Source organism: Pleurodeles waltl, chromosome 11, assembly GCF_031143425.1.
Source record: "Pleurodeles waltl isolate 20211129_DDA chromosome 11, aPleWal1.hap1.20221129, whole genome shotgun sequence".
NCBI lineage: Eukaryota > Metazoa > Chordata > Amphibia > Caudata > Salamandridae > Pleurodeles > Pleurodeles waltl.
The window spans coordinates 570,026,569-570,051,014 of NC_090450.1; the positions used below are offsets into that span (position 1 = coordinate 570,026,569).

The following is a 24,446-nucleotide window of genomic DNA, read 5'->3' on the forward strand; positions in this document are numbered from 1 at the left end:
CCCCTCCAGTTCTTCCATGGTAGGGGCCCGGTTTCCATTCTCAGCCTCCCAATTCCGACACCATTCCACTTCCTCAATCGGTTTGGTTAGTTGACTTAGCCAATGCTTGCGGTTTGGACTCCTTGCCGACTTCCAGCCTCCTATCATCCCCTGGGAGGCTGGTTCTGCTTCTACAAACATATTAAAACGTGTGTCGGAAGTGTTACATTTACAGCTTCCTAATGAGCAATTGTGCACGGACCCTTTGCTTTGATGTCTTACTTCCTGACCAGTCCTCTGTGGAGCCGGTCCTTCCTTATTGTGAGGCTCTTCATGATATCCTTTTGGGAGTTTGGACCCAGCCAATATCTGGTCCCCCTGTGCAGTGCTCTAACTCGCATAGACACAGGCCTGCCCCGGAGGATCTGTCATGCTTCCAGTGGCATCCAACTACTCAAAGTTTTGTGGTGGAAACTGCTTTGGCTGCACACAGTTTTACGCAGGTTCCTCCTGGCGGCCAGAGCGGAAAGCCAGACAGCTGGACACTTCTGCTAGGCGGGTTTTCGCTTTCTCTAGTTCTATCTTGCGTTCAACCAGTACATCCCGTGTTCTTGCCTGCTTCTCCCAAGTTTTGTGGGATTCAGTGGATCGCATTTTGCTTTCTCTGCTTGACGAGGCTAGACAAGCTCTAACACCTTTTGTACGGCATAGTCAGCAGGCTGCAAAGCTTAGTGTTAGATGTGATATGAATACCACAGATTCTGTTGGAAGGATTATGGCTTCTTTGGTAGCACTTAGACGAAGGGCATGGTTACGTTGTTCCAATTTCTCAGAAGCAGTGCAAGCATCTTTACTTGATGTGCCTATTGATGGCACCTCCCTTTTTTGTCACGCATGCTGACTCGTCCGTATGCTGCCTTAGGGATGCTAATGGAAGGGATTCAGTTGTAAGTCCTCTTCGTTTTCCAGAGTCGTCTTCTGGTTTGGTCAATTGTTCAGGGGCAGTTGCATTTTTTCCCTGTTGCACTTTTTTCCTACTGCCATTGTGGTGATATGCTTCTTGATTATAATGTGACACTCAGTGTGGTGTTCCTGCTCTTTGCAGGTGCTTTTCTTATGTTCTAGCCCTCAGGGTGGTGCTCCTGCGTTGCAGGTGTTCTGTTTATTTACCCCACTATGGTGGTCAGATTTCATTATTATTTTCTGGCCCAGTCTGGGTCTTATACCTCTTAAAGGGAGTTTTCTGTTGTACTCTGCTGATAAACAGTTTGCCTAGGAGATTGTGCTCCCTACGAGGTTCTACCTCATTTCAGAGTCGTTTCCAGTCCCTGCTCTTCAGAGCAAATAGGGTAGGCGTTTGGCAGTTCTTTTATAATGAGATATATATATATACATATATATATATAGATATATGTTCTCCTGTGGCATAATAGCCTAAGTAACAGACCCTCACACTGAGAAGGGAAGGGTTCCTTCCGGGTGTGTCTTAAGACATTTCCCTCCTTTAATTCTTTTATATTTACCATATGTATATGTACTTCTTCCTTTTGGGTACGGAGCTATTCTTCAGTGGAAATACCTAGTGCCTGATGACTAGATAGTGGCCAGAACAAAGTTGTCTCCTGCCAATGGAATGACACTTGGCTATTCTTTCCACACTGGTATTATGCCTATTTCTTGTTTCCCTCTGCACTGCTCTTGTAGGCCCGGGGGAACCAATTTTGCATGGGTTCCTGTTTTTATGGTCTGTCCCTTTACTTGATTTCTTTCCCTTTCTGGGATTCTTCCCCTTTCTGTGTGCCTCGGTCATCATTTTGACTGCTATATTCAGTCATGTAGGGTTCCAGTACTACCAGTTGCTTCGGCCTTTATGTCAGCTGCAAGACTGTACTCCTATTTCTTCCTTCCGTCCATATATTTTCTTTTTCCTACCTCATATTGTTTTTATGTTTAGGACTGCTGTCCATGGATATGGCCATTTCCATTTGACTGTGCAAACTTCTGCAGGGCTGGTGTTTGGACCCCTTTCTGAGGGGCGAGGTCTAATATACCTTGTATTTCATTCATGGGTCCACATATGGATCACTTTATTATATGCTGGCTTTCCCTCCGGAATTCTGTCACTTTTCCTTCAGTCCTTTCTTCAGTGATTATTTTTCTGTCTGCTGGATTGTCATTGCTATTGCCTTACCCTTCTGTGGTTGGCTTCTACTCACACTGCATGTGTATGCCTCATGTTGGTCTTTGTCATGCACCGTGAGGTTTCTGTTGATTTTTTTTATCAGTAGATAGTTTTACCGACCTCTTTTCACTTTTAGTCTGCTAGCAGTGATTTTCCTGTTTGGCTGGCTTTTCTTTCTTGAGGGGTGTACTTTCTCTCTCCCCTCTTTTCTTTTACTTCTGTTGCTGTTGCGCAACTCTTTCTTTCTGTGTTCTCTATATATTACATACATATCAGCATGTATACCTATGTCTCATTTCTGCTTCATAGGTCTATGTTTCTATTTTTATAATGACATCTGTGTTCACATGACCCTCTGCATATCTATAAATATCATATGTATGACCACATCCGTGTCTTTACATCTATCTAGTTGCCTATTGGTGTCTCTGCATGTATCTTCCAGACCTTATCTTTTGACCTTTGTATGTCAGGCATATGGCATACCCTTCGTGCTTTCTGTCAACTACCCCTAGGTGTCTCACAGTTCTATTTCACCTCTCCTCAGGTTTACCCCTTGGGTGTTCCTGGGGATGTGCATTTGGTATTTTGGTTTACTCTCCCTTTCTGCGTTAAGCTTCCTGCTTCTTGCAGGTTTTGCCTATGCATCCTGGTGGGAGCAACATATTTGTATCACTTTCCTTTTTTCATATCCACTAGGGTTAGCCCTTGATCGGTGTACCCATTCCTATTGTCTCAGTGACCGTTAGGGACGCTTTTGCACCTTACTCATTCAGCTTCTATTTTGGAGTGCTTCATGTTATTTCCCTGTTTTTCTCTACCAACAGATTCATTTTCATTGCCATATGCTCTGGCCCCCATGGCGTTTCATACTTTCTTACACTATTCTGTGAGTCGTCCACTTTCTTCAGGTGAGATGAATTATTCTTCTCACCTTGTCTCGCTCTTGTCTGGTCTACTACTCCTTTAGTTTGACCGGTTGTTTATCGTGAGACTAGGGTAGGATGTGTTTGCAGACCCTCCTTCTAGGTTGATACTGCTTTGGTATCCAATTCTAAGGTAAGGAATCTGCAGCTAGTTGTCTCTATCAGATTAACTGGATACTTACCTTCGGTAATGCCTTATCTGGTAGAGACATAAACTAGCCACAGATTCCTTACCTACCTACCTAATTTGAATTTACAATCACCAAATGGAAAAGCATGGCACAAGAACACCAAGAAAGCGAGGCTGAAGTAAGACAAAACAGTTCACAGAGCGAGAGGATGGGTGGGTAGGTAAGGAATCTGCTGCTAGTCTATGTCTCTAACAGATAAGGCGTTACCGAAAGTAAGTAACTCGTTAGCCAAAGACCTTGTCCACTTTCCATACTTCTAAGATTTATTTTAGGATGCCCTTCTTGGAATCCTACTCTCTGACTGGGAGTCAGGCAGATTTCTTTTCCCAAAATCAGGTTCTTACCATGTTGTTTTTTCTCTCCACATCCACTCTCTCTTTTTCCCAATTATCTGTCCAGATGGAAGTGTTGAATATTACATCGAGGAAAAAGTCATATTTGAAGGTTTTTAAATTAGAGTTTGTTTTTCTGCATGTGCTGCACACCATTAAATCACTTTTTCCTACCTAATGTGCTTGACCATGTTCCTGTTTTTTTTCCACTTGCCAAATACTACAGGTAAATTGTATCTTTTAATTTACAGGAGCACAAGGGGCAAAGAAGGGATTTTTCTTCCTTCCTTATGTTCTTATCTTCATAATGGTCAGCAAAGAGTTGGCGCCATCATGAGGGTCACAGGAATCCAGATGTGTAGCAGCATGCTTGATAATTCTGATTCCACTGACTGACAATTTACATGTTCCATATTCCAAATTTTCCCTACGTAATCGAGCATGGCAGTGGTAATTTGTATTTTCACTTCAGTTTCCAGGCCACTTTCTAAAGATATATTCTTTTAGGGAATACCTGACAAATAGCTCCTTGGAAAAATGGTATGTATCATATTTGCGATTCGGTAATAGCGATTTCTTAAAAATCGCAAATGCTATTACTCAAATTTCGATACCGGCCCTATTCTCACCTATGGGCCTGTAGGCCCATATTTGCGAATTTTTTGCATTTCCCAAATTGCGAATTCCTAACTGGAAGTCGAAATTTTGGGAAATGCAAACCCCAGGGTGCTGGGGGCCTAAGGCCCCTTCTGCTGCACCCCAATAATTTTTTTAAAGACATTTAAGGGGCACATATGCCAAAGGGGCATGTGTGCATTACATGTCAATTTTAAAAATGCATTTTTAATGCATTTTTAAAATTTGCACATGGTTACCACCAAGTTTTACTTGGTGGTAATTGCGATTCCTTAATGCCCAATTCGCATTAAGGAAAAGCTTCATACATGTGCTTAAGAAATCGCAAATAAGGATTCCTTATTTGCGATTTATTATTTAGAGAACCGCAATTTGCGATTCTCTAAATGGGGTCGCAATTTTAAGGAATCACTATTTTAGTGATTCCTTAAAATTGCGTTGCGAATGCCTTTCATAAATACTGAAAGGCATTTTTGCATTCGTAAACGGCCATTCGCACCGTTTGCGAATGCAAAAATGGGTGATAAATCTGGCCCTATGTATATAAACTGGAGGCGCACAATCATTAAAATGAATATTTTTCATACTTTAAAGGATAGCTTGTATGTAGTCAGTCAGATCTTTTACTAATTTAGTTTCTTTTCTAGTGATTTTCAGTTTTTTTAGTTTAAATCTTCTGTCTATTCATTGAAAGGCTGTTAACAATCACTGTGGTTTCCTTTTGCTTTACAGTCTAACAAAGTTGTTGGTAAAGTACAGATCCAAGTGGCTGACCTATCGGAGATCCCGAGGTGTAACTGTAAACCCACTGATGAAAATCCTTGTGGCTTGGACACTGAATGTTTGAACAGAATGCTGCAGTACGAGTGCCACCCACAGGTGTGCCAGGCAGGGGAACGCTGTCAAAATCAGAATTTCACAAAACGATTGTATTCAGAAACCGAGATCATCAAAACTGACCAACGAGGCTGGGGTCTCAGGACAACCAAAAATATCAAGAAGGTACGACTGCTAATAGAAATAAAATCAGCCTATTTTGTAATAACTGGGCATTACCTGCCCCCACCCCCATCCTTGCACATTTGGGAGGTGACCTTTGTGGTACTTTGAAATTCGGGGCAAACCCTCCTCAATGATATGTTTTCACTACCTCGTGGTGTAAATGGTGGTAAGTTATTTGTATATAAGAGCCAATATGATCGCGAACAACTATGTCATTCTTGTCTTGAAAGAAGCATGCATGGTTATTTTACTGACCGGTAAAAACCAACACAAATTGTCTTTTGAGCATGCTCGCCTCTTTATGTCTTAACCTTATCTCCTCTTATCGCATTTTATCCTTAGAGAATTACACTATATAGCTATATTCCAATAGCTGGCTGTACGCAGCGCTTGTTGCTCTGAATTGGTCCAGCTGCCTGCCCCCACCTGTGCAAGGCCTCTGGCCTGCCCAGTGCATATGGCACCAGAGGGTAGGGCACAGAGTCTTACTGCACGATATCTGACTGACAGACCCTGCATCTAAGTCAGTGGAAGGTGAACAAACAAGTTATAAATTATCTTCCTTATGTAGCAGCGGTAGGCCCCAATACCTGGGGTTTGACAGGGGTATACTGATATCACGTTCTAATGGATAATTCTAATCACAGATTCCTCACCTTGTGAACACCCTCAAGCCCCTGACTGGATCTGGAGATTTATTTCGGCATTGCTTTTGCACGCCGCGAGCAGGTGGCGCCATGCAGCTTTGCATCGGCTTTTTCCTCGCTGGATGTGAGGCCTGAGCCACATATATGCCTTTCCTGTCTCTGGCACTCACTCACTCAAACTTTCTCGTTCTTTTGACAAATTTTCTTAAGGACATTTCTTACAGTGTCCAACGGAACATGTCTCTTCCGAAAAGTACAGTTTTTAAAATTTGTAAGGGCTGTCACAAGCAGATGTTTCGTATCACTCTAGTGCCTTGGGTCTTTGCAAGACTATAGGTCCTACGGGGACTGCTCCCTGATGTATCCCTCTTCGATCCAGGACTGCAGAATCAATCTCTATGTCTCCGAACACTGCCGAAAGGTGTGCAAGTCCCATTCCTATCAAAGTACCTTTACAGTTTTCAGCATCATTCCCACAAAAGATCCTCTTCATACTCCAAGGTTATTCCAAGTCAGAAAGGAAACACAAGAGGAACTGTGACATTACACTACTCTCGTTCAGAGAAGTCTCAAGAACGTCAATGTGTCTCTCTGTCTTGGTCCCGGGGTCCGACTGAGGAACCGATTTCACGAATCATAGTGATGCATACCGAATTCCTGGGTCCGTCTGCAGCAAATAGAGACTTTTAAGAAAGACATGTTGTGCATCTTTGGGACCCATCCGACTCCTCTAGTGTGGCTTTGTGCCCCAAAATACCAGGGATGCCTCCAGACTGGTTACAGTCGGCCGATCTGTCTTTGACGATGTCTGTGCTTCTTGATTCTGTTATGGTGACCGATCCCTGACCCTGTGGCTGACAACCAACCTGACTTCAAATCTGGCACCACAATCCATGCCTGTCCCCACCACGTGCATGCCCCCGATGTTGAATGAAAAACCCATTGTGTTATCTGACAAGGAAGCAAACATGACACAACCTTGACCAAAGCCGCACCTTACTTAACCTTGGTGCAGCTGGTCCAACCTCCGTCTGACTTGGACAGAACACTGCGACTAGCTTAACACTTCAGATTCATTTTTCTCCAGGCTCAGAACACAGTCAGTGTGGTGATAGGGAAGCTGACAGATGATTCTTTCCATTAATATGATGAGGGGTATCTTTTTTTTTTATCCTTCCAGACACCAGTGAGCTAAACACCTCCTCGGGCACTGGATTAAACTTTCGCCCTGGCTCTTCCACAAAGGAATCAGATTCTTATGCTGTGGTGATCAGGTGAGCTGTCAAAGTTTTAGACTTGAAACTTCCATCCGTTGAAGTTAAAACTAATGTCCTGATTGGGGTCTTGCAACTTGGACAGGATTCCACAGAACCTTTTCTCCCTTTTAATGAAGTCCTGACACACACACACACACACAGATGGGCTCTTGGATCAAAGCTTGCTGTTGCCCAGTAGTAATTAGACAGGTCACCAAAAGAGAAAGACCTGCCCCTGGTGATTCTCCATTCTTCATGTGACACCCTATTCTTGAAAGCTCTATGGTCTAGGTGTCCACAAGTGAGCTTAAACCTAACTCCTATCTAATGTGACTCCCGATAGGGGATCAAAACACTCAGACGTTTGGGAAGAGAATTTAATGATCATGAATTTTCATTTAGGTTTCATGTAATGATGAGTGATTTGATAATGTGTTGCATGTTTGTGTTGCCTTATTGGCACAATAGTGAACAAATAAATTAAACTAAAACAGACTTTTATTCTCGCCCATCAGTGCCCTTCCCTTAATAAATTCAGCTGCCTCCTGAGACGATACTCAAATGTGTTTTGGGATATGGTTGTGAGATCTTAGTGAAAGTCCCTGATGAATACCTCACCAACCTTGTACGGGTTAGGACAAAGCAAAGTAAGTCATCTGTGTTTGGCTTAACAGCACGACTGCTTGGGCTGTGTAGTTGGTAAAAAAATATGGTGCCTCTCTGCCAAGTGCAAATAAAATCCACAGGCTTCTCTGGTGATGCTCAGATGCTACTAATCAGCATGCCATTTGATGGCAACCATCTCTTCGAAAGCAAATTCTGCCCTGGAGTGCTTAAAAAAATTGGAGCCACAGCACCTTCCTTTGGCCTCGCTGCACCCGTGCCTGATTATCTTCTTCTGAGGCTTCAGAAGGGGATTGGTGCAAAGACCTCACCTAAGTTCACCTCCACAGCAACTGACCCCACCTGGACCTTTCGAGGCCAGGGTCGGGGGATATGCCTGACATTATTCAGGCCCTCAAGAGCGGCACACTGCTTAGTCTGCCCCCTCTTTCCACCCGCTATTGCCACCAAACCGCTTAAGCTATAGGAGGCAGGATAAAGTATTAACTCCATAGGTGGTAGGGCTGCACATCCAACAGATGGGTGCTTCAAATAGTCCCACAAGGATATGCCATATCCTAAAACCCGCCCACATCCTACTTACAGCAAAGGAGTCATGGAGGCCCATTTGTCCATTTTGTGGGAGGAGCTCAAGGCTCTTTTGGATAAGGGAGCCATAGAGATTGTCCTGGCATCATAAATAGGGACTGGATGTTACTCCCGTTATTTCCTGATGTCGAAAATGAATGGAGGCCATTGTCCTGTATGAAAAAGGACAAATTCAGGATGCTCACATTGGCCCAAGTTCAGTCAGCCCTGGATTAGCACTGAAACTGCGCAAGGCCTGTGTTAACTTTCTCAACCTGCACTCCCACAGGCGCTACTTGTTTCAAGGTGTGCCAAGAGCATTTTCATTTCTCCATGCTTCCCTTTCATCTCGCCAGTGGCCCTTGAGTATTCACATATATTAAAACGGTTGCAGCACTCCTTTGGAGGTTGGGTATACTAATCTTACCCTTAATGTCACATCTGCCACAGTCAGTTATAGACAGACACACACTATACAATGGCAGACTTCTTAGCATCTTTGAGGTTTTCCATCAAAGTGCTGAAGTCACACCCTACTCCATTGCAGAAGCTCCGGTTCATCAGAACTGCCCTATATAAGGTGGTCTTTCAGGCCTTTACCATGGTTCACCAAGTCCAGGTCTATATTCCCGATATTTTAGATTGATTCTCAGTGAGAGTATCTCTGAGACTTCTTAGGCTCCTGCATTCTGCTTGTCAACTAAGGTAGATAGCACATGCAAGCTCTGCAATGTGATCTGAGGTCTCAGTGACTCAGCACCAAGGAAACCTTTTAGATTCCATCCAGGTTATGAAGGAGACTGCTAGAGACCTGCAGTGGTAGCTGTTCAAATGCAGTTAGTCAGTGGCAGACCCCTCTTCCAACCGTACACAGAACTCATGGTGGTGACGGACGCATCACTATTGGATTGGGGAGGTCATCTGAGAGAAGAGGAGATCAGAGGACTCAGTCTCCAGCTCAGACTCATCTTCACATCAACCTTTTAGAGTTAAAGGACATTTGCTTGGCATTTAAGGCCTTAATACCATCCATCAAAGAGATGGTCTAGGTTCTCACAGACAGAACCACTGATTGTGGTACTGCAGCAAACTGGACGGAGTGGGGTCCTGTACCTGGAGGCTCTGCGCCTCTGGAACTGGTGACAGGGCATGTCTCTAGTGTGAACCTCTTGTCAGGATCTTTGCCCACCAAGGTGAACCAACTTAACTGTGATGCCTAGCCATAGTACAAATGGCACCTCCACCCCGAGATGGTGCATTTCATCTTCCAGCAATGGGGAGAAACTGGCTCTATCTCTCAGCCACTGCAAAAACATGGAGTGACAAAAGATTTGCGCATTAGAGTCCCCAAGAAGACTGTCTGTCATCTGCACATTCTGCTTAGGGTGCTGCTAGGGGCTCGTGTATGCCTCCCCACCTCTGCCTCTCCTGCCCTGAGTTCTGAAAAAAAACAAGAATGAATGGGCCCAAGCTTCTAAGATTGGTTCGGTTTGTAGCCTAGTGTACATCCTTTCATACAGATCCATTAAAGGCAATGTTGACTAATGTTTTGTTTTTTTGTGCTGTCTTTAATCCAGCAAGAAGATACTGTAAACCCTGTTATAGGTTAGTAGACCTTTTCAGCCTTTCAGGCTTTCAGCATTTTTGCATTTACCCGTCTCGCCGTCTTTAATTAAAATACCTTTTGTGATAAACTTTCTTAAATATCTAGTTTATATGTTTCCACCCAAACCTTTTGTTTTTCCATAGTGGGGCCTTCATTTGGTTGTCACCTTCCTTATGTATACCCCATCTTAGCCAATGCGCAGCTCTTCTTTATGTCTATTGAATCTCAAAACAATCTTTCTAATAGTGCTCACTTCAGCTCCTCACATGAGTGAGTTACGAGCTTTTTCCTGGACAAACTGGTGTTATGAAATAGGGTGGCATTTTTGCTGAAGATTGTGACACTTTTCAAGTCTGACAATTCATCAACATTCGGGCATACTTTGCTCCACCTCACTGCTCGAAAAAGGGGGAGAGACTCATTTCATGAATCCTGAGAGATCTTTAAGTTTTTACATCGATCTCTTCAAGGTAAAAGATCAGCTCTTCGTGGGGTTCGGTGCGGCACAGAAGAGTAAGGGTGTGCAGAAAAGGACCATATTACGTACGGGGATAGTACTCAGTATAAAAATGTACTACGCATTGGCCAAGATGCAGCCTCCGATGGACCTGAGGGCTTAATCAACCAGCGTCAAGGCTACTACAACTGCCCTGGCATGGGAATTGCCTCAGACTGTGACATGGGTGTCAAGCCATACTTTCATGAAGCTACTGTGAAGGGCACTTTGCCCATACAGTCATGCAAGCTGCTCTGGTTTGCCCCATTCCACATGCCCACCACCTTCGAAGGTACTACTTTGGTATCTGTTCACAAGGTGAAGAATCTGCTGTTCGAAATATCCATCACAAGGACAAGTCACTTATCTTTGGTAACTCCTTCTGGCGGATACTCTAGCAAACCCCGGCTTCCACACCACCCTCCCATTTCCCTGTTCGGTGGAATTGCTACTCTTATTCATCTATAAGAGTTGCCATTTTAGGGATTTGCACGTTTTCATATCTGTTCACTTATTAAGCTCCGTGTATGATGGCGCAGACAGAGTGAAAAAAGAAACTGATATCAGCATTCAGGGGTGGTAAATATCTAGCTCTGGCATCACTTCCTGGAGGTACCAAGTCGACGCAGAGCTGCATCACACCAACTGCTGGCCTACAGGAAAAATGCTGAGAAAAGTATCCTTATTCAGTCTGGTGCCAGGGGGTATTCATAAGGTGAAAAATCTGCAAGTAGATAACATATCCACCAGAGAGAGTGTTGCTGAAGGTAAGTTACTTATTCTGTTGATGGATACTTCCAGCTACAGATTCCTCACCTTTTGAATCTCTTGAGGTGCCAAACTGGATGCATAAATGTGTCATCAGTTCGGTCCATAGGCTTCAGTCATGACTCAGTCCCATTTCCAGGCATTTCAACATTGAGCTGCGTAAAGGTGCCACCCATCCACACTGATTTCTGATTTCTCTGCACCTGAAAACATAAATCCGAAGCTCTGTTTCTACTGATATCCATTTTCAGTGACTTCTCTGAGTTCTTACAAACATTGAGTGTGCAAGCATAACTGTCCTGATGATGACAGCTTTTTAAGCTATGCTGCCCTTGATGGAAGCAGATATTAGGGACAGACCCACACAGCATCTGTTTGTCGTTTCTTGTGTCCAAGAACTACTCCCAAGTAGTGTAACAAGTGTTCCTGTATTCTATCCAAAGACCAACAGGGAATGAGAGACCCAACATTATATAATTTAATACAAAAATGTTTAGTCTCACTTTAGGTAACTCTCCTTAGCTTGGTTAGCTAGGTCTAAAACACCTGAAACTCTTCTATGTCCATACAATCCAGAGGGAGGTCATGCTGTCAAGGGTCATGTCACTGAACTCTGGCTTTGGTGTTCGACCTGACAACAATTCTGAATTTGGCGCAGATGCATCTGACTTCCCTGGGTCATCGTTGAATCTTTAAGAAGTTGCTTCCTTTAAGAAGACAATGCTGGTGTTTTTCGGAAGCATGTTAACCTTTCTGGCTCCATGAGGGCTGTGGGGGCCTCAAAAGGGATTCTGCCAGCAGGCCCTCCCCTGCTACCATTTTGACTCCGAATTAATTCAGCCTGCCTGGCTCCCAACACCATAAATCCATATTTTTACTATATATAGGCTCCTCCAGTAGGCTCCCCATCGGCATGGGACACAATTCCAGAGGTGCCAATCTCAGATCCAAAACTACCTTCAGGCAGAGCCAGTTCTCTCTCAACAATACAAAATTACCAAGGCTAATGCACAGGCTGATATGGACTTTCCTTCAGTCCCTTTGTCGCAGCATTAGTACTTTTGGATGTTGAAAGAGGTTTTTTTTCATGTCCCACATTTTGCAAGCAGTTGCCTTAACTTCGACTTGCAAAAATGGCTTGTGGACCACCTCATAGTCCGTCTGAGATTCACATTTAAAGTCTCCTATGAGAAGAGTGTCTGAGTTATGGTTGTGCTTCATCAGGCCACAGAAGTCCTGAACATATTACAGCCCACAGAAAAGACCAGGCTAACCTCATAGAAATTTTGCAACACTTTTTGTCTTTCGTCACCTTGATTGACTTGATTCTGGCAACTTGGCGAAACTCATTTTTAATTCAACTTTGGTTGTGAGTGCACCATTGCAGGACATTATAGGCCAGCTCCAAGTGATTCACCATGTTTGACGCAGCTTCTAACTTCACATATCTTGCAGTTCTGGATTCTTTCACTACAGTGAACAAAATTAGTACCCTGCCATTGCTCCTGACATATTAAAAACAAATAGATACTATGGGCAAAAAGTATTTTCCTCTGCCAGTTTTTCTCTCGCAGGATGCATTTTGCCTTCCTCGATGCACAACTCAAGTACTTTTCTTGTCAACTGTGCCCATGAAGATGCACAGTGTGTTCACTTAAAGTACATGATGGCCATGATGTTGCTGAAAACATTTTGCATTCCGGACTAGATACTCTAGACTACTGCCCTAGCTCTGGGTGCCAGTTTCCTCAATAAATGATGTGCCTTGATGCCATCCCTTGGATTGTTTTGGGACAGCAAGGCCTCTTTGATGGATATGTCCTTTGATCAATTGGTTCTTTGGTTATAAAGCTGATTCAACCTTGGAGAAACGTGAAGACCAGGAGTGTTAGAGCCCACTAGCAGGGATTAGCTTTCCCATTCACAAGTTCCATCAGCAGTATAGAGTGGTACTATAGGGATCATGCATTATGCCAGCAAATGCCGTATAACAACACATGGAACTATTTTGTGGTGGCAGGGGGTGGGAATGGTGCTAAAGATTAAGATCAAGATCAACAGCAGAAGCAGCACTCCTTGTCCTCCTCTTTACTTGGCACTGCTGCCAAAACTCTTTAGTTATCCAGTATTGGATCTTTCATAAATTCACATGGTTGAATCATCCCAGTCGTCGAAGTGGGAGTCCCACTGTACATAAAATAGCAATAATTAACAAATACATTTTTTTTCCGATAGGCTATAATGGAAATACCAGCCACTCATATAGCCTATCCAAGTCCTTTTGTGAAAAGGACCCAAACCTGCCTGCTGGCCAATCAGGTACCAGCACCCTCTAGAACACTCTCCAGAGAAGCTCCTTCCCTCAGATTTTCTACTGCACGTTGTGTGAAGGGAGTCTCCCTGAGCTCTGCTCAGTTTTCTACTTCTTCAGAAGCATTTTCTCTCAGAGAACTAAATAAATGTCAGGTTCATCTAGAAAAGGCCTTTTCTGCCCTTGCAAGACCTGTGGAAAGAAAAGGCTCCATGTGGATGATCCACATAAGGACTGCTTGTATTGTTTCTACCCACAACACCAGGTGAAGGACTGCAAGATATGTCGTACTTTCTTCACAAAAACCCTCTGAGACCGTGAGGGTAGACTCCTGACATGGTTACAGGCAAAATCCTGTACTTCAGGTGAGGAGACTGAGTCAGAAAGGCCACACAAAAGGTCCAAATATGAGGACCTGGGCCGGGCAGAAAAATCTAGAAAGAGGCAGAAATTACATCATGGAAAAGGCTTAGAGACTTCAATTTCCTCTGAGCCATCCTCTCCTCTTCAAAAGAAGGAGTTGTACCGTCTTTCTTCTTCCTCTGAGCCTTCTACCTCTAGAAAGGTAACCATTAAAATTAAGTCGACGACAACACCACTGTCGATGACCACGACGACGGTGTTTACATCTACCGTCTCCACCACCTCGTCGACGAGACCATCGTCGGCGACGACTACATTGACGTCAACAGTAAGGGCTCCTATTTTCTCTATCAAACCTCCGTCTACGAGGATTCCAGAACGGAGTGCGTCATTAACGTCATCGACTCCTTCGTCGAAGTCAACATCGTCGTTGATAACACCGTCAACGAAAGCCCCGTCGACTACACCACCACCAACATCAGCGTCGTCGGCTGTCTCACCGTCGACGAGGACACCATTGACAAAACCATCGTCGACGAGACCACCGTCGACAAGACCACTGTCGTCGACACCATCGTCGACGAGACCGTCGTCGATGGAAAAATCATCCCTGATTACAATACCGTCGACGGCACCATCATCATTGACACCATCTACTATGCCATTGGTGCCTGTGAGACAGATAGAGGCTATTCCTACCTCTACCAGGTCTCCTGATCTTCGGCCATGGTCAAGATCACATCTCTGCCCAGATCGGAGATTTATCCTACGGACACGTCACCATGCAAAGTGTCAACTTTAATACCCAGTCATCTACTGGACTGGGAGGAATCGGATGAGGGTCCATTTGGAGATGTGCACTGCCCATCACAGTTACACGTTAAATACCAGGAAGAGGACGACAATGACGAGTATGATCAATACCAACCATATTACTCACATCAAGAACAGTATTACCAACCACCTCAGCCAAGAGACTCTATACAGATGCCTTCCTCCTTAATCCAGGACTTACAATCAATATTACAGGATTATAGGAGGAGGTTCCCAGTTACAGCAGAAGACCACCGCCAGCTTCTCCTGTTACACCAAGAAACGTCCCTCCACCTCCAGCTACTCCCAGGATGACACCTCACTCTGTTTTAGCTGCCCCCCCGCCGGAGATGAAGGTTCCACTTCAGGGGAAGAAGAGGAAGAAGGAGAGATATCTACCCCGCAACATCCCTCTGAGGAATGGGATGACTACTTAGCTCCCACTCCTTCTCCACCACCTCCTCGCCCTTCAGATTCTCCACCTGAGGATATATTCATGATTTTAAGGAACAGTCAAGGAAGTCTGTACGGTCCATTCCCATTATTGACTTTATATGGAGCGAGGGTACAAAGATCATGCGCAACCCGGCAGCAGTCCCACCAGTGCCACAAAAGTTGGACAAGAAATACAAGGGAACTCAGGACTCTCCGGCATGTCTCACTGGCCACCCAAAGCCTGACTCTGTTATTTCGCAAGCGGCTCAAAGGCGTTAAGAACCCGTCGACGCCTATCTCTACTTCTCCAGACAGAGAAGGAAGGAGATTAGATAATGTGGGCAAAAGATTCTCCTCCATGTCAGCAATTACTGTTAGAGCAGCAAATTCATTGGCAATCCTGGGTCGTTATGACTGGCAAATGTGGTCGGATATGCAACCTTTCATTGATCTCATCCCTGAAAGCAAGCAAGCAGAGGCACGGAAGATCCTCCAAGAAGGTGAGCGTACGTCGGAGGAGATAATCGACTGCGCTCTAGATTCAACCTCCACCGGATTCCGTCAGCTGGCTGGTGCTGCGGTGTTACGCTGCCAAGGTTGGCTCAAGGCCACATCTTTCAGACCGGAAGTGCAGTCCAGAATTCTCGACATGACTTACGATGGGGAATCTCTCTTTGGCAAGCACGTAGATGATGCGCTGCAGGCCATCAAGACTGACACAGACACTGCCAAGTCCCTAGGTACCCTGCAGTACCGGAAACAGCCCTTTCGGGTGCAAGGGGAAGAGGATTTACCTCATTTCGAGGTTCCTTTCACAGGCAGTACCAGCATCCCCAATATAGGCCGTCCTATCAACAACAGTATAGGCAACCATCCACGGCCTCATACGCCAGACAGGGAGGAAAGAGAAGACAGGGTTCACAAAACAGAGATCAACCCAGAAAGCAATGATCTTCACCAGGCACCGGCTATGCTTCCCCAATGTTCACACTATCAAAAAATAGGAGCAAACATCTCCAACTACAGCCAGGAGTGGAAGAACATAACATCAGACAAATGGGTGCTGGATATAGTGACAAGAGGTCATACCCTGGAATTCATACAAAAACCACCGCATCATCCACCAAGAACATCCAGACCGTTCCATCTTCGTCTGCTTCAGCAGGAAGTATTCCTTATGCTTGCCAAGTGAGCTATAGAAAAAGTTCCAGTTCAGCAAAGAGGTCTTGGATTCTATTCCCGTTTCTTCTTGATAAAGAAGTAGTCAGGGGAATGACGACCGATACTAGATCTCAGGAAACTCAACATGTTCCTTCAGAAACAGTCTTTTCGGGTGATCACGCTGTCGGATATCATGCACCTACTCAATCCTGGAGATTTTATGACAACAATGGATCTCCAGGATGCTTATTTCCACATACCAATACATCAGAAACATCGCAAATATCTCTGCTTTACTGTAGCCGGTGCCCATTATTAGTTCAAAGTTCTCCCATTCGGTCTGAGCTCAGCCCCACGAATCTTCACAAAATGCCTTTTCCCCTGTGGCAGTTTTTCTCCGCAGCAGGGGTTTTCAGGTGTTTCCATACCTGGACGACTGGCTCATAAAAGCTCCTTCTCCAGTACTAGCCTCCAGGGCTACAAACGCTTGCTTGAAGTTATTCCGCAGTTTGGTGCTAACAGTAAATCTATAGAAGTCGGTCGTACTTCCCTCATGCAAAAGAGTCTTCCTGGGTGCAGAATTAGACACCATCAAGAACAAGGCATACCTCACTCCGACACGGCAGCAGAAGCTAATCAACTCAGCTGTCAGAATTTCCACAAAGGAGTTTGTTTCAGTGCGACTGTTCAAGTCGCTTCTGGGCATGATTTCCTCAGCCATCGTCCTAGTTCGACTGGCAAGGCTGAGAATGAGACAGTTACAAGAAGAATTACAGCTCCAATGGACCCAGTCTCAAGGGTCCTTCAACAACTTAATAACTGTCTCGCCAAGAATTCGCCAGGCGTTGAAGTGGTGGTCTCAGACCAACCATCTCTCCCAAGGTCTTACATTTCTAACACCAATGACAGACTTTATCATCACCACAGACGCTTCCTTGGAAGGCTGGGGAGGCCATTTACAAGACATGCGCATTCAGGGAAGATGGTCGAATCTTCAGAAAGGAATGCACATAAACCTGTTGGAATTGAAGGCGATCCACCTCACGCTCAAGGCTTTTCTTCCACGCATCGCAGGGTCCTCAGTGTTGGTCAGAACAGACAACACAACAAGTATGTTTTACATCAACAAGCAGGAAGGAACAAGATCCCGATCCCTCTCAAGGGTAGCTCAGTCTCTTTGGGACTGGCTCACACTGCACAATATTCGCCTCAGGGTGGAGCACCTGCCAGGGGTCAACAACGCCCTAGCGGACTCTCTCAGCAGGACGGACGAGAACTGCCACAAGTGGGAACTCAACCAGAAGATACTCAATGGCATCTTCCAATGCTGGGGTCAACCGATCCTAGACTTGTTTGCCACCAACCTGAACGCCAAATGCCAGTTCTACGCCAGTCGATACCCACTCCCGGGGTCGTGGGGAAACGCTCTTTTGATGAGATGGTCCGGGATCTTTGCATATGCTTTTCGCCCCATCCCGTTGATCCCCAGGCTCCTCAGGAAAATAAAGTCCGACTGCTGCAGGATCATTCTCATAACGCCCAGATGGCGCAGACAGTACTGGTACACAGAGCTCCTACTCCGGTCCGTGGACAATCCAGTCCGCCTTCTCACGGAGAATCAGGGTCAAATTCTTCATCCCGATCCAACTTCTCTTCAATTGCATGCTTGGCTCCTGAGTTCAGAGAGTTTCATGGTATGAACATCGATCAGGAATGCAGACTGATTTTATCTAGGGCACAAGCAGAGAGCAAATGTAAGACGCACAAACTCAAGTGGGAGAGATTTTGTGTTTGGTGCTCTCAGAACAATTTCCACCGTTACAAATTAAGCCTGAACAAATTCTTTCGTACCTTCTCACACTCTCAAAGGCTGGTCTTTGCCATGCATCCGTCAAGATTCAACTAGCAGTTATAGCCTCTTATAGGCGCTCCGCTGAGATGCCCTCAATCGGCTCATCCAGAATCATTAAGCAGTTCATGAAAGGCCTCTTCTACACTTTCCCTCCAGTGCATCTACCTCCGCCTGAGTGGCATCTCAATATAGTCCTGTCCCAGCTCATGAAAGCTCCTTTCGAACCTATTCACAGGGCGGAACTCATGTACATCACATGGAAGGTGGCAACCCTGCTTGCTCTCACTTCCACCAGGAGAGTCAGTGATATACAGGCTTTTACTACTAAAGAACCTTTTCTGTTTTTTTTCAGATGACTTTGTTATGCTCAGGACCAACCCCAGATACATTCCCAAGGTGCCATCTTCATTTCATCTCAATGAGCCGGTGATACTACAAACCTTTTTTCCAAATCCAACTACAATCGCAGAAAAAACTCAGCATTTTTTGGACATCAAAAGATGCCTCAAATTTTACCTTCAAAGTACCAAACAAATCAGGAAATCAGATGGTATCTCATTCTCTTGGACGACAAGGAACAGGGGTCACAAGGGCTACTTTAGCCCGGTGGATTTCCTCTACAATTCACGTCTGTCACACCAAAGCAGGAAAACCGTTGACTAGGCACCCGAGAGCCCACTCCACGAGAGCAGTCTCCACTTCGGCTGCTTTGTTTCAGGGTATTGCCCTGGATAAGATATGCCAAGCTGCGACATGGAAGACTACCCACTCCTTTACGCAGCACTATTGTATGGAGTCCTCGCAGAGAACTGAATCTAGTTGGACAAGCTGTTCTACGTCATCTCTTTAATTAAGGTAAGACCTTTTCCTTGGTTGTGTAGAAACTGTTTGATATGCAAATAGTCCATAATTGCTATGCAATATACTTTGACATGCTTTTATATATGTATGTATGTAGGTATGCATGTATATGTGTATATATATGTACGTATATGTATAGGTATATATATGTGTATATATATATGCTTATATATTTATATGGATTTCAGTATATATGGGTATATGTACATAGATCTATGTATATTTGTTTGAAGTTCATAATACCAGATTTATGAGCTAGCTATTTAATACAGGTTATAAAGGATTTTCTATGCTCGCACCCTCCATCCACTGCGAGTATGATGTTTATCAACAGTACTGCTGCCTATTCAGATTCAAGCATGTGAATTTATGAAAGATCCAATACTGGATAAGAAAACAAGTTACTTACCTGTAACTACAGATATCCCGTATTGTTTTCTTTGCCCTCAGACACACTTTTAATCAGCGATCGGCCGAATTCAGCTTTTTTTCTTACCTTACTTGCATTCCATTTTGTCGAACCTGTAGGTTTTACAAATTATCCAGGTTGGTTTTGCCTTTCCTTTTCTCAATGCCTGCCCCACTTTTCTCCTGCGAAGTTTCCGATGTTGGCAGATCACTCTAATATTCTATCAATAGAAGTGATGAAGTTACAAACCGGGCAATCAGAGTGCTGCCAGAGGTAGAGAGAGGACTGGAATATTACTCTGTACGTCCTGGTCCACAGTAGGGCAGGGGTCTGAGACTGATTTACACCTCAAGCTCTTCAACACCTTCCTCAAAAAGTATTTGCTAATTGACACCTGCTCAAGTTCTTCATGACTTGGATTTGCCTGTAAGCCTGCAGGATGTGTACTTTCATGTGTCAGTTCTGCAATATCACAGGCAAAACCTCTTTTGGTAAGACTGGCCATTTTGGACAGGGTCGCCTTGAAGGTCTTCTCTCTTCCATGACGTGTCTGAGATCTTCAGGCTGTAATCCTGATGTTTTTGGCAAGAGCTTCTATTTTAGCCTCCATGATTCCGAATCTTTTTAGTCTCTTTGTGTTGTGCCTACTTCTATTGTGGGCCTTACAGTGAACTCTGCAGCAGTAGGGACATGCCTTTCAGACAGAATCCGCATATTCAACAAAGTAGCTCAAACTATTCAGTGGTGGATGACTGATGCCAACCTGAAACGCGGCTGGCTGTTTTTGTTGCCATTCCACAGCATACATTAGTGACAGATATCATCTCTGAATTGTGATGCACCTCATCCGGCGAGCCTTAAAGGCTTTTTTGCCTTTGGTAAATAGAAGGTCAGTCCCAGAGTGACAAACCCATGACCTCCATGTGGTATTGCAACAAGTAGGGCGGAGTAGGGGTTCTTGTCCTCTGTCTGGAAGCTTTAACATTGACTAGTACTTCACAAGATTTCTCTAAGGGTCAAACACCTGGCCAGATTCCTCTGTATCAGGACATACTAACTCAGCAGGTTTCATCTTGCTGACTATAATTGGAGCCTGCATCTAGAGGTGGCTGAGACTATCTTTGCTGAGTGGGGTGCTGCTTTGAAATATCTATTTGCTGACTCCAAAAATACCAGTTGTATTGCCCTCCACTCTACAGTTTCTTCAAGGTTCTCTAGGATACACGTTCCACCTTCAGTGGGACTCAGGTCTCCTCTATGCATTTCCATCCGTGCCACTGATTCCACACATCCGGAAGGTCAGGTGGGACCAAGCACTGCTCTTTCTGAGCGCCCCTTACTCAGCTTGAATGGGTTGGTACCCTAAATTCTTTTACTCTGAGCTCTGAGCGTATGCCCTCCACTTCAACTGCTTTTTATTGAGAATCTGTGTTCCCAACAAAAGGCAATGTTTTTTTCCTGGAAGTGGTGGAAGTGGTGGAAGTCATTCTGGCTGCTCGTCACCCTCCAAGTCTTTTTTTTGGGGGGGGGGGGGGGGGGGGGGAGGAGGGAGGGAATATTCAAATCATACAAAATATGGTGCCCAAGCACTATAATTCGTTGCATACAGAAAAACTTGAATCCTCCCTCCATGTGGTGCATTGAAAGATAATGGGGACGAGAATACATGAATACTGCAACAGCCTGGCAACCCTGAACCAAGTACATCTGTCAGAGAGGGTCTTCTGTGGATTTTAGAAGTGGTGAAGTGTAAAATTCTGCCAGAGTCTATAGTGAGCGAGCGAGGCTCAACAACAAAAGGAGATGTGGTGAGAGAAAAAAATAAAAGAATAATATTTATAGTGGTAGATTTTAGAGCATATATTTACTGCAAAAAAAGAGAATCCAAATGGGGCATTTTACTGCACAAGTATAAAGAAAACATTGGAAGCAAGATAAAACTTACACCAGACATCAACTTAGTTTGCTTGCCAAATGCCAAGTCAAGGGCACCCACCCACCAAAACGGGGACCCCAAGTTTTTCCGACCTGTAATGCATCTCAGCATTTTTACTGTATTGATTTGTCAAGTGATCAAGGCCAAGACAGGGTGTGATGGCCCGCATGCCAAATACTGAAAAATAACATAACGAAAGACAGATCCATCCATAGTATTTCATTCTTTAACTTCTGGTATGAACCAGACACATCAAAATAATATTTCAGCAAATTGTGTTTAGTTTGTAAAATATAACATTCATGTATCAAACATTTAGACACACGGAAGAACCATATAACAACATAAGTTGAATGCCTATCAATGCATACCTGACCAGCTTTTTGAAGAAAAAGCACATATATATAAAAATATAATAAAAGTGACTGATACGGTTTATAAAGTGTTTCAAAAGTTAGAATACAAACAATACATTTAACAAAAAAGTTAATATTAAATATAATAAAAAAAATATAGTATAAGTGAAATGTAGCATGTACATTTAGGCCCTCATTACAACATTGGCGGGTGGCGGCCGCACTCCCACGGTGCCCATTATGACATTCCCGCTGGGCTGGCGGGCGGAAACAGAGTTTCAGCCCGCCGGCCCAGCGGGGATGTGGGCCGCAACATGGGAGCCGGCTCCAAATGGAGCTGGCTGTGTTGCGGCCATGCGACGGGTGCAGTTGCACCCGTCGTGCTTTTCACTGTCTGCAGAGCAGACAGTGAAAAGCCGCATGGGGCCCTGTCAGGGGGCAGCTGCACTGCCCATGACAGTGGCATGGGCAGTGCAGGGGCCCCCGCAACTCCCCATACCACCAGCCTTTTCCTGGTGGTCCAAACCGCCAGGAAAAGGCTGGCGGTAGGGGGACTCGTAATCCCCCTGAGCAGCGCTGCTAGCGGCGCTGCCCTGGCGGATTACTACCGCCGGGGGCCATTGTGGCTGGAAACCGTCGGCCCCGGCGGTGCTTCCGCCGAGGTCGTAATGACCCTGGAAGCACCGCCAGCCTGTTGGCGGTGCTTCCGTCATTTCAGCCCTGGTGGTCCTGTACCGCCAGGGTTGAAATGACCCCCTTTGTTGATATCCATCATGTCGGATCCCACTCTCTTGGACCTATATTGAACAACCATGTCTTTTATGTCTCATGAAGCAAACCTGCACTTTTGTATGTGCTCTTTGGGTTTTACTCATGCCTCATACAATAGACCAGTTGAAAAAGTGATGTAGGTGATTGTAGGATGCTGGCCCCATTTGTGGTGTTACACCTTATACTGGGTCAAAGCAACCCTTGTTGGCTAGTGTTACAGTATCTAGGTAGCCGGGGTTCTCTAGTAGTAGCTGTGGTGAACAGCCAAGACTTATCTAAGAGGAATACGAAGCACTTGTAATACCACAGTAGTCACAAAGTAACTTATCACAAGTAAAGATACTTTTTTACAGGAACACCACAATAGATTACTATAGGCAACCCCCTTTCTGGAGGAAAGTACACATAAAATATGCACAGGTAAGTACTAGGAAATAGCATAAAATAGCAAGAGCCCTATTAGGGTGGGGGAGGCAAACCATATACTATAAAAATGGAATGCGAGAATGGGTCTCCCACCAGAGGATATGTAGTAGTTAGCCAAGGGCTGGGAGAGAGTGGAACCCCAAGACGTAAGTATCTAGAAGACCCTCAGCGACCAGGAGAGCAGAGGTAAATTACCTGGTCGTCCCATAGGCTAACATGCAGACTTGTAAATGGAATATTGCAAGAACAGGACCAGGCCAATGGAACCCAATGATGGATTATGGATGAAGAGGACCTGCAAAAGCATGGGTTAGTGTCCAGTCCAAGCAGGAGTGTCCAGGTGGGGCAAGAAGTAATGCCCACCCTTCTGTGGGTGAGGATCCGGGTTGACCAGATTGCAGAAGAGGACCAGCACGGTCCTGAGGACTCAACCCTTGGAAGGGAGTCTGGGCTGACCCTCAGAAGAGAGGAGAGCCAGCAGAAGTAGCTGTAACCCCCACAAGCAACCCACTGGCAGCAGGCACAGTAAGTCACAGTGAGGCCCAGGCAGCACACCTGAAGAGGAGTCCCACGTCGCTGGAGCAGCATAGAGGAGACTGTCCTTGCAGAGGTAGAGTGCTGGGGCCCGGGGCTACTTGGAGCCTGAAGATCCCTCAGAGCAGGTGTCAACAAGCCTTTGTTGCTGCAACAGTCATTGTGCACAGGGATTCTGTCCTGGAGGAACAGGCAACGGCTCACCATCTCCCAAGTTGGACAGGAGGCAGAAAGGACCCAGAGGACCCCTCAAAACCACCACCTCTGTTGGAGAATCTTCGCAGGTCCAGAGGACAGCAGATCCCAACAGCCAGACGTCCTTGCCATAGGTGCCTGTAGATGCAGGGGAGTGACTCCTTCACTCCAAGGGACATTCCTTCTTGCTTCTTTGGTGCAGCTGAAGTCTTGCCAGCCCCAGCCTTGCAACACCTATTTCCAAGGGAGAGGAGGTTGCACCCTTCTCCAACAGGAAATCCTTTGTTTTACCTTCCCCTGCTTCAGCTGATCAAGCAGCAGGAGGGCAGTATCCTGTCTGAGGGGCTGCAGCAACGTGAGCTGCTCGCAGACCGTGGAATACTGGTAGAATAAATATCCAGCGGTCCTCTAAGGAGAGCCCAGAGTGCACGGAATCATGCCACCAATACTGGCATCATTATTGGAGTATGTTTCTGACATGTTTGATACCAAACATGCCTAGGTTCAGAGTTACCATTATGTAGCTGGACCACAGGTAGTGACCAGTGGCCAGTACATAGCTAAGATGGCTTCCCCGCACTTACAAAGCCCAGGGAATTGGAACTGGAGTTTGTAGGGGCACTTCTGCTCACACAAGGGTGCTCACACACACACAGGGTCCTGCACCCTGCCCTTTGGGCTGGAGGGCCTACCATAGGGGGTGACTTACAGTGACCTAGTGTAGTGGCCAGCAATGAAAGAATGCATGCACCTTTTCACAAAGTCTGCAAATGGCAGGCCTGCAGGCACAGTTTGTATGGGCTCCCATGGG

General features: G+C 45.3%; 1 protein-coding gene across 3 annotated transcripts in view; it reads left to right on the forward strand.

Annotated features, from left to right (window-relative positions):
• The window catches only part of NSD3 (nuclear receptor binding SET domain protein 3), a 1,432,226-nt gene that overhangs the window by 1,042,189 nt on the left and 365,591 nt on the right, over positions 1-24,446 (forward strand). For all 3 annotated transcript variants that reach the window (XM_069214018.1, XM_069214019.1, XM_069214020.1), the window contains one exon: positions 4,979-5,248. In XM_069214018.1, the coding sequence (XP_069070119.1) occupies positions 4,979-5,248 (270 nt within the window). The remainder of the gene's footprint in view (positions 1-4,978; positions 5,249-24,446) is intronic.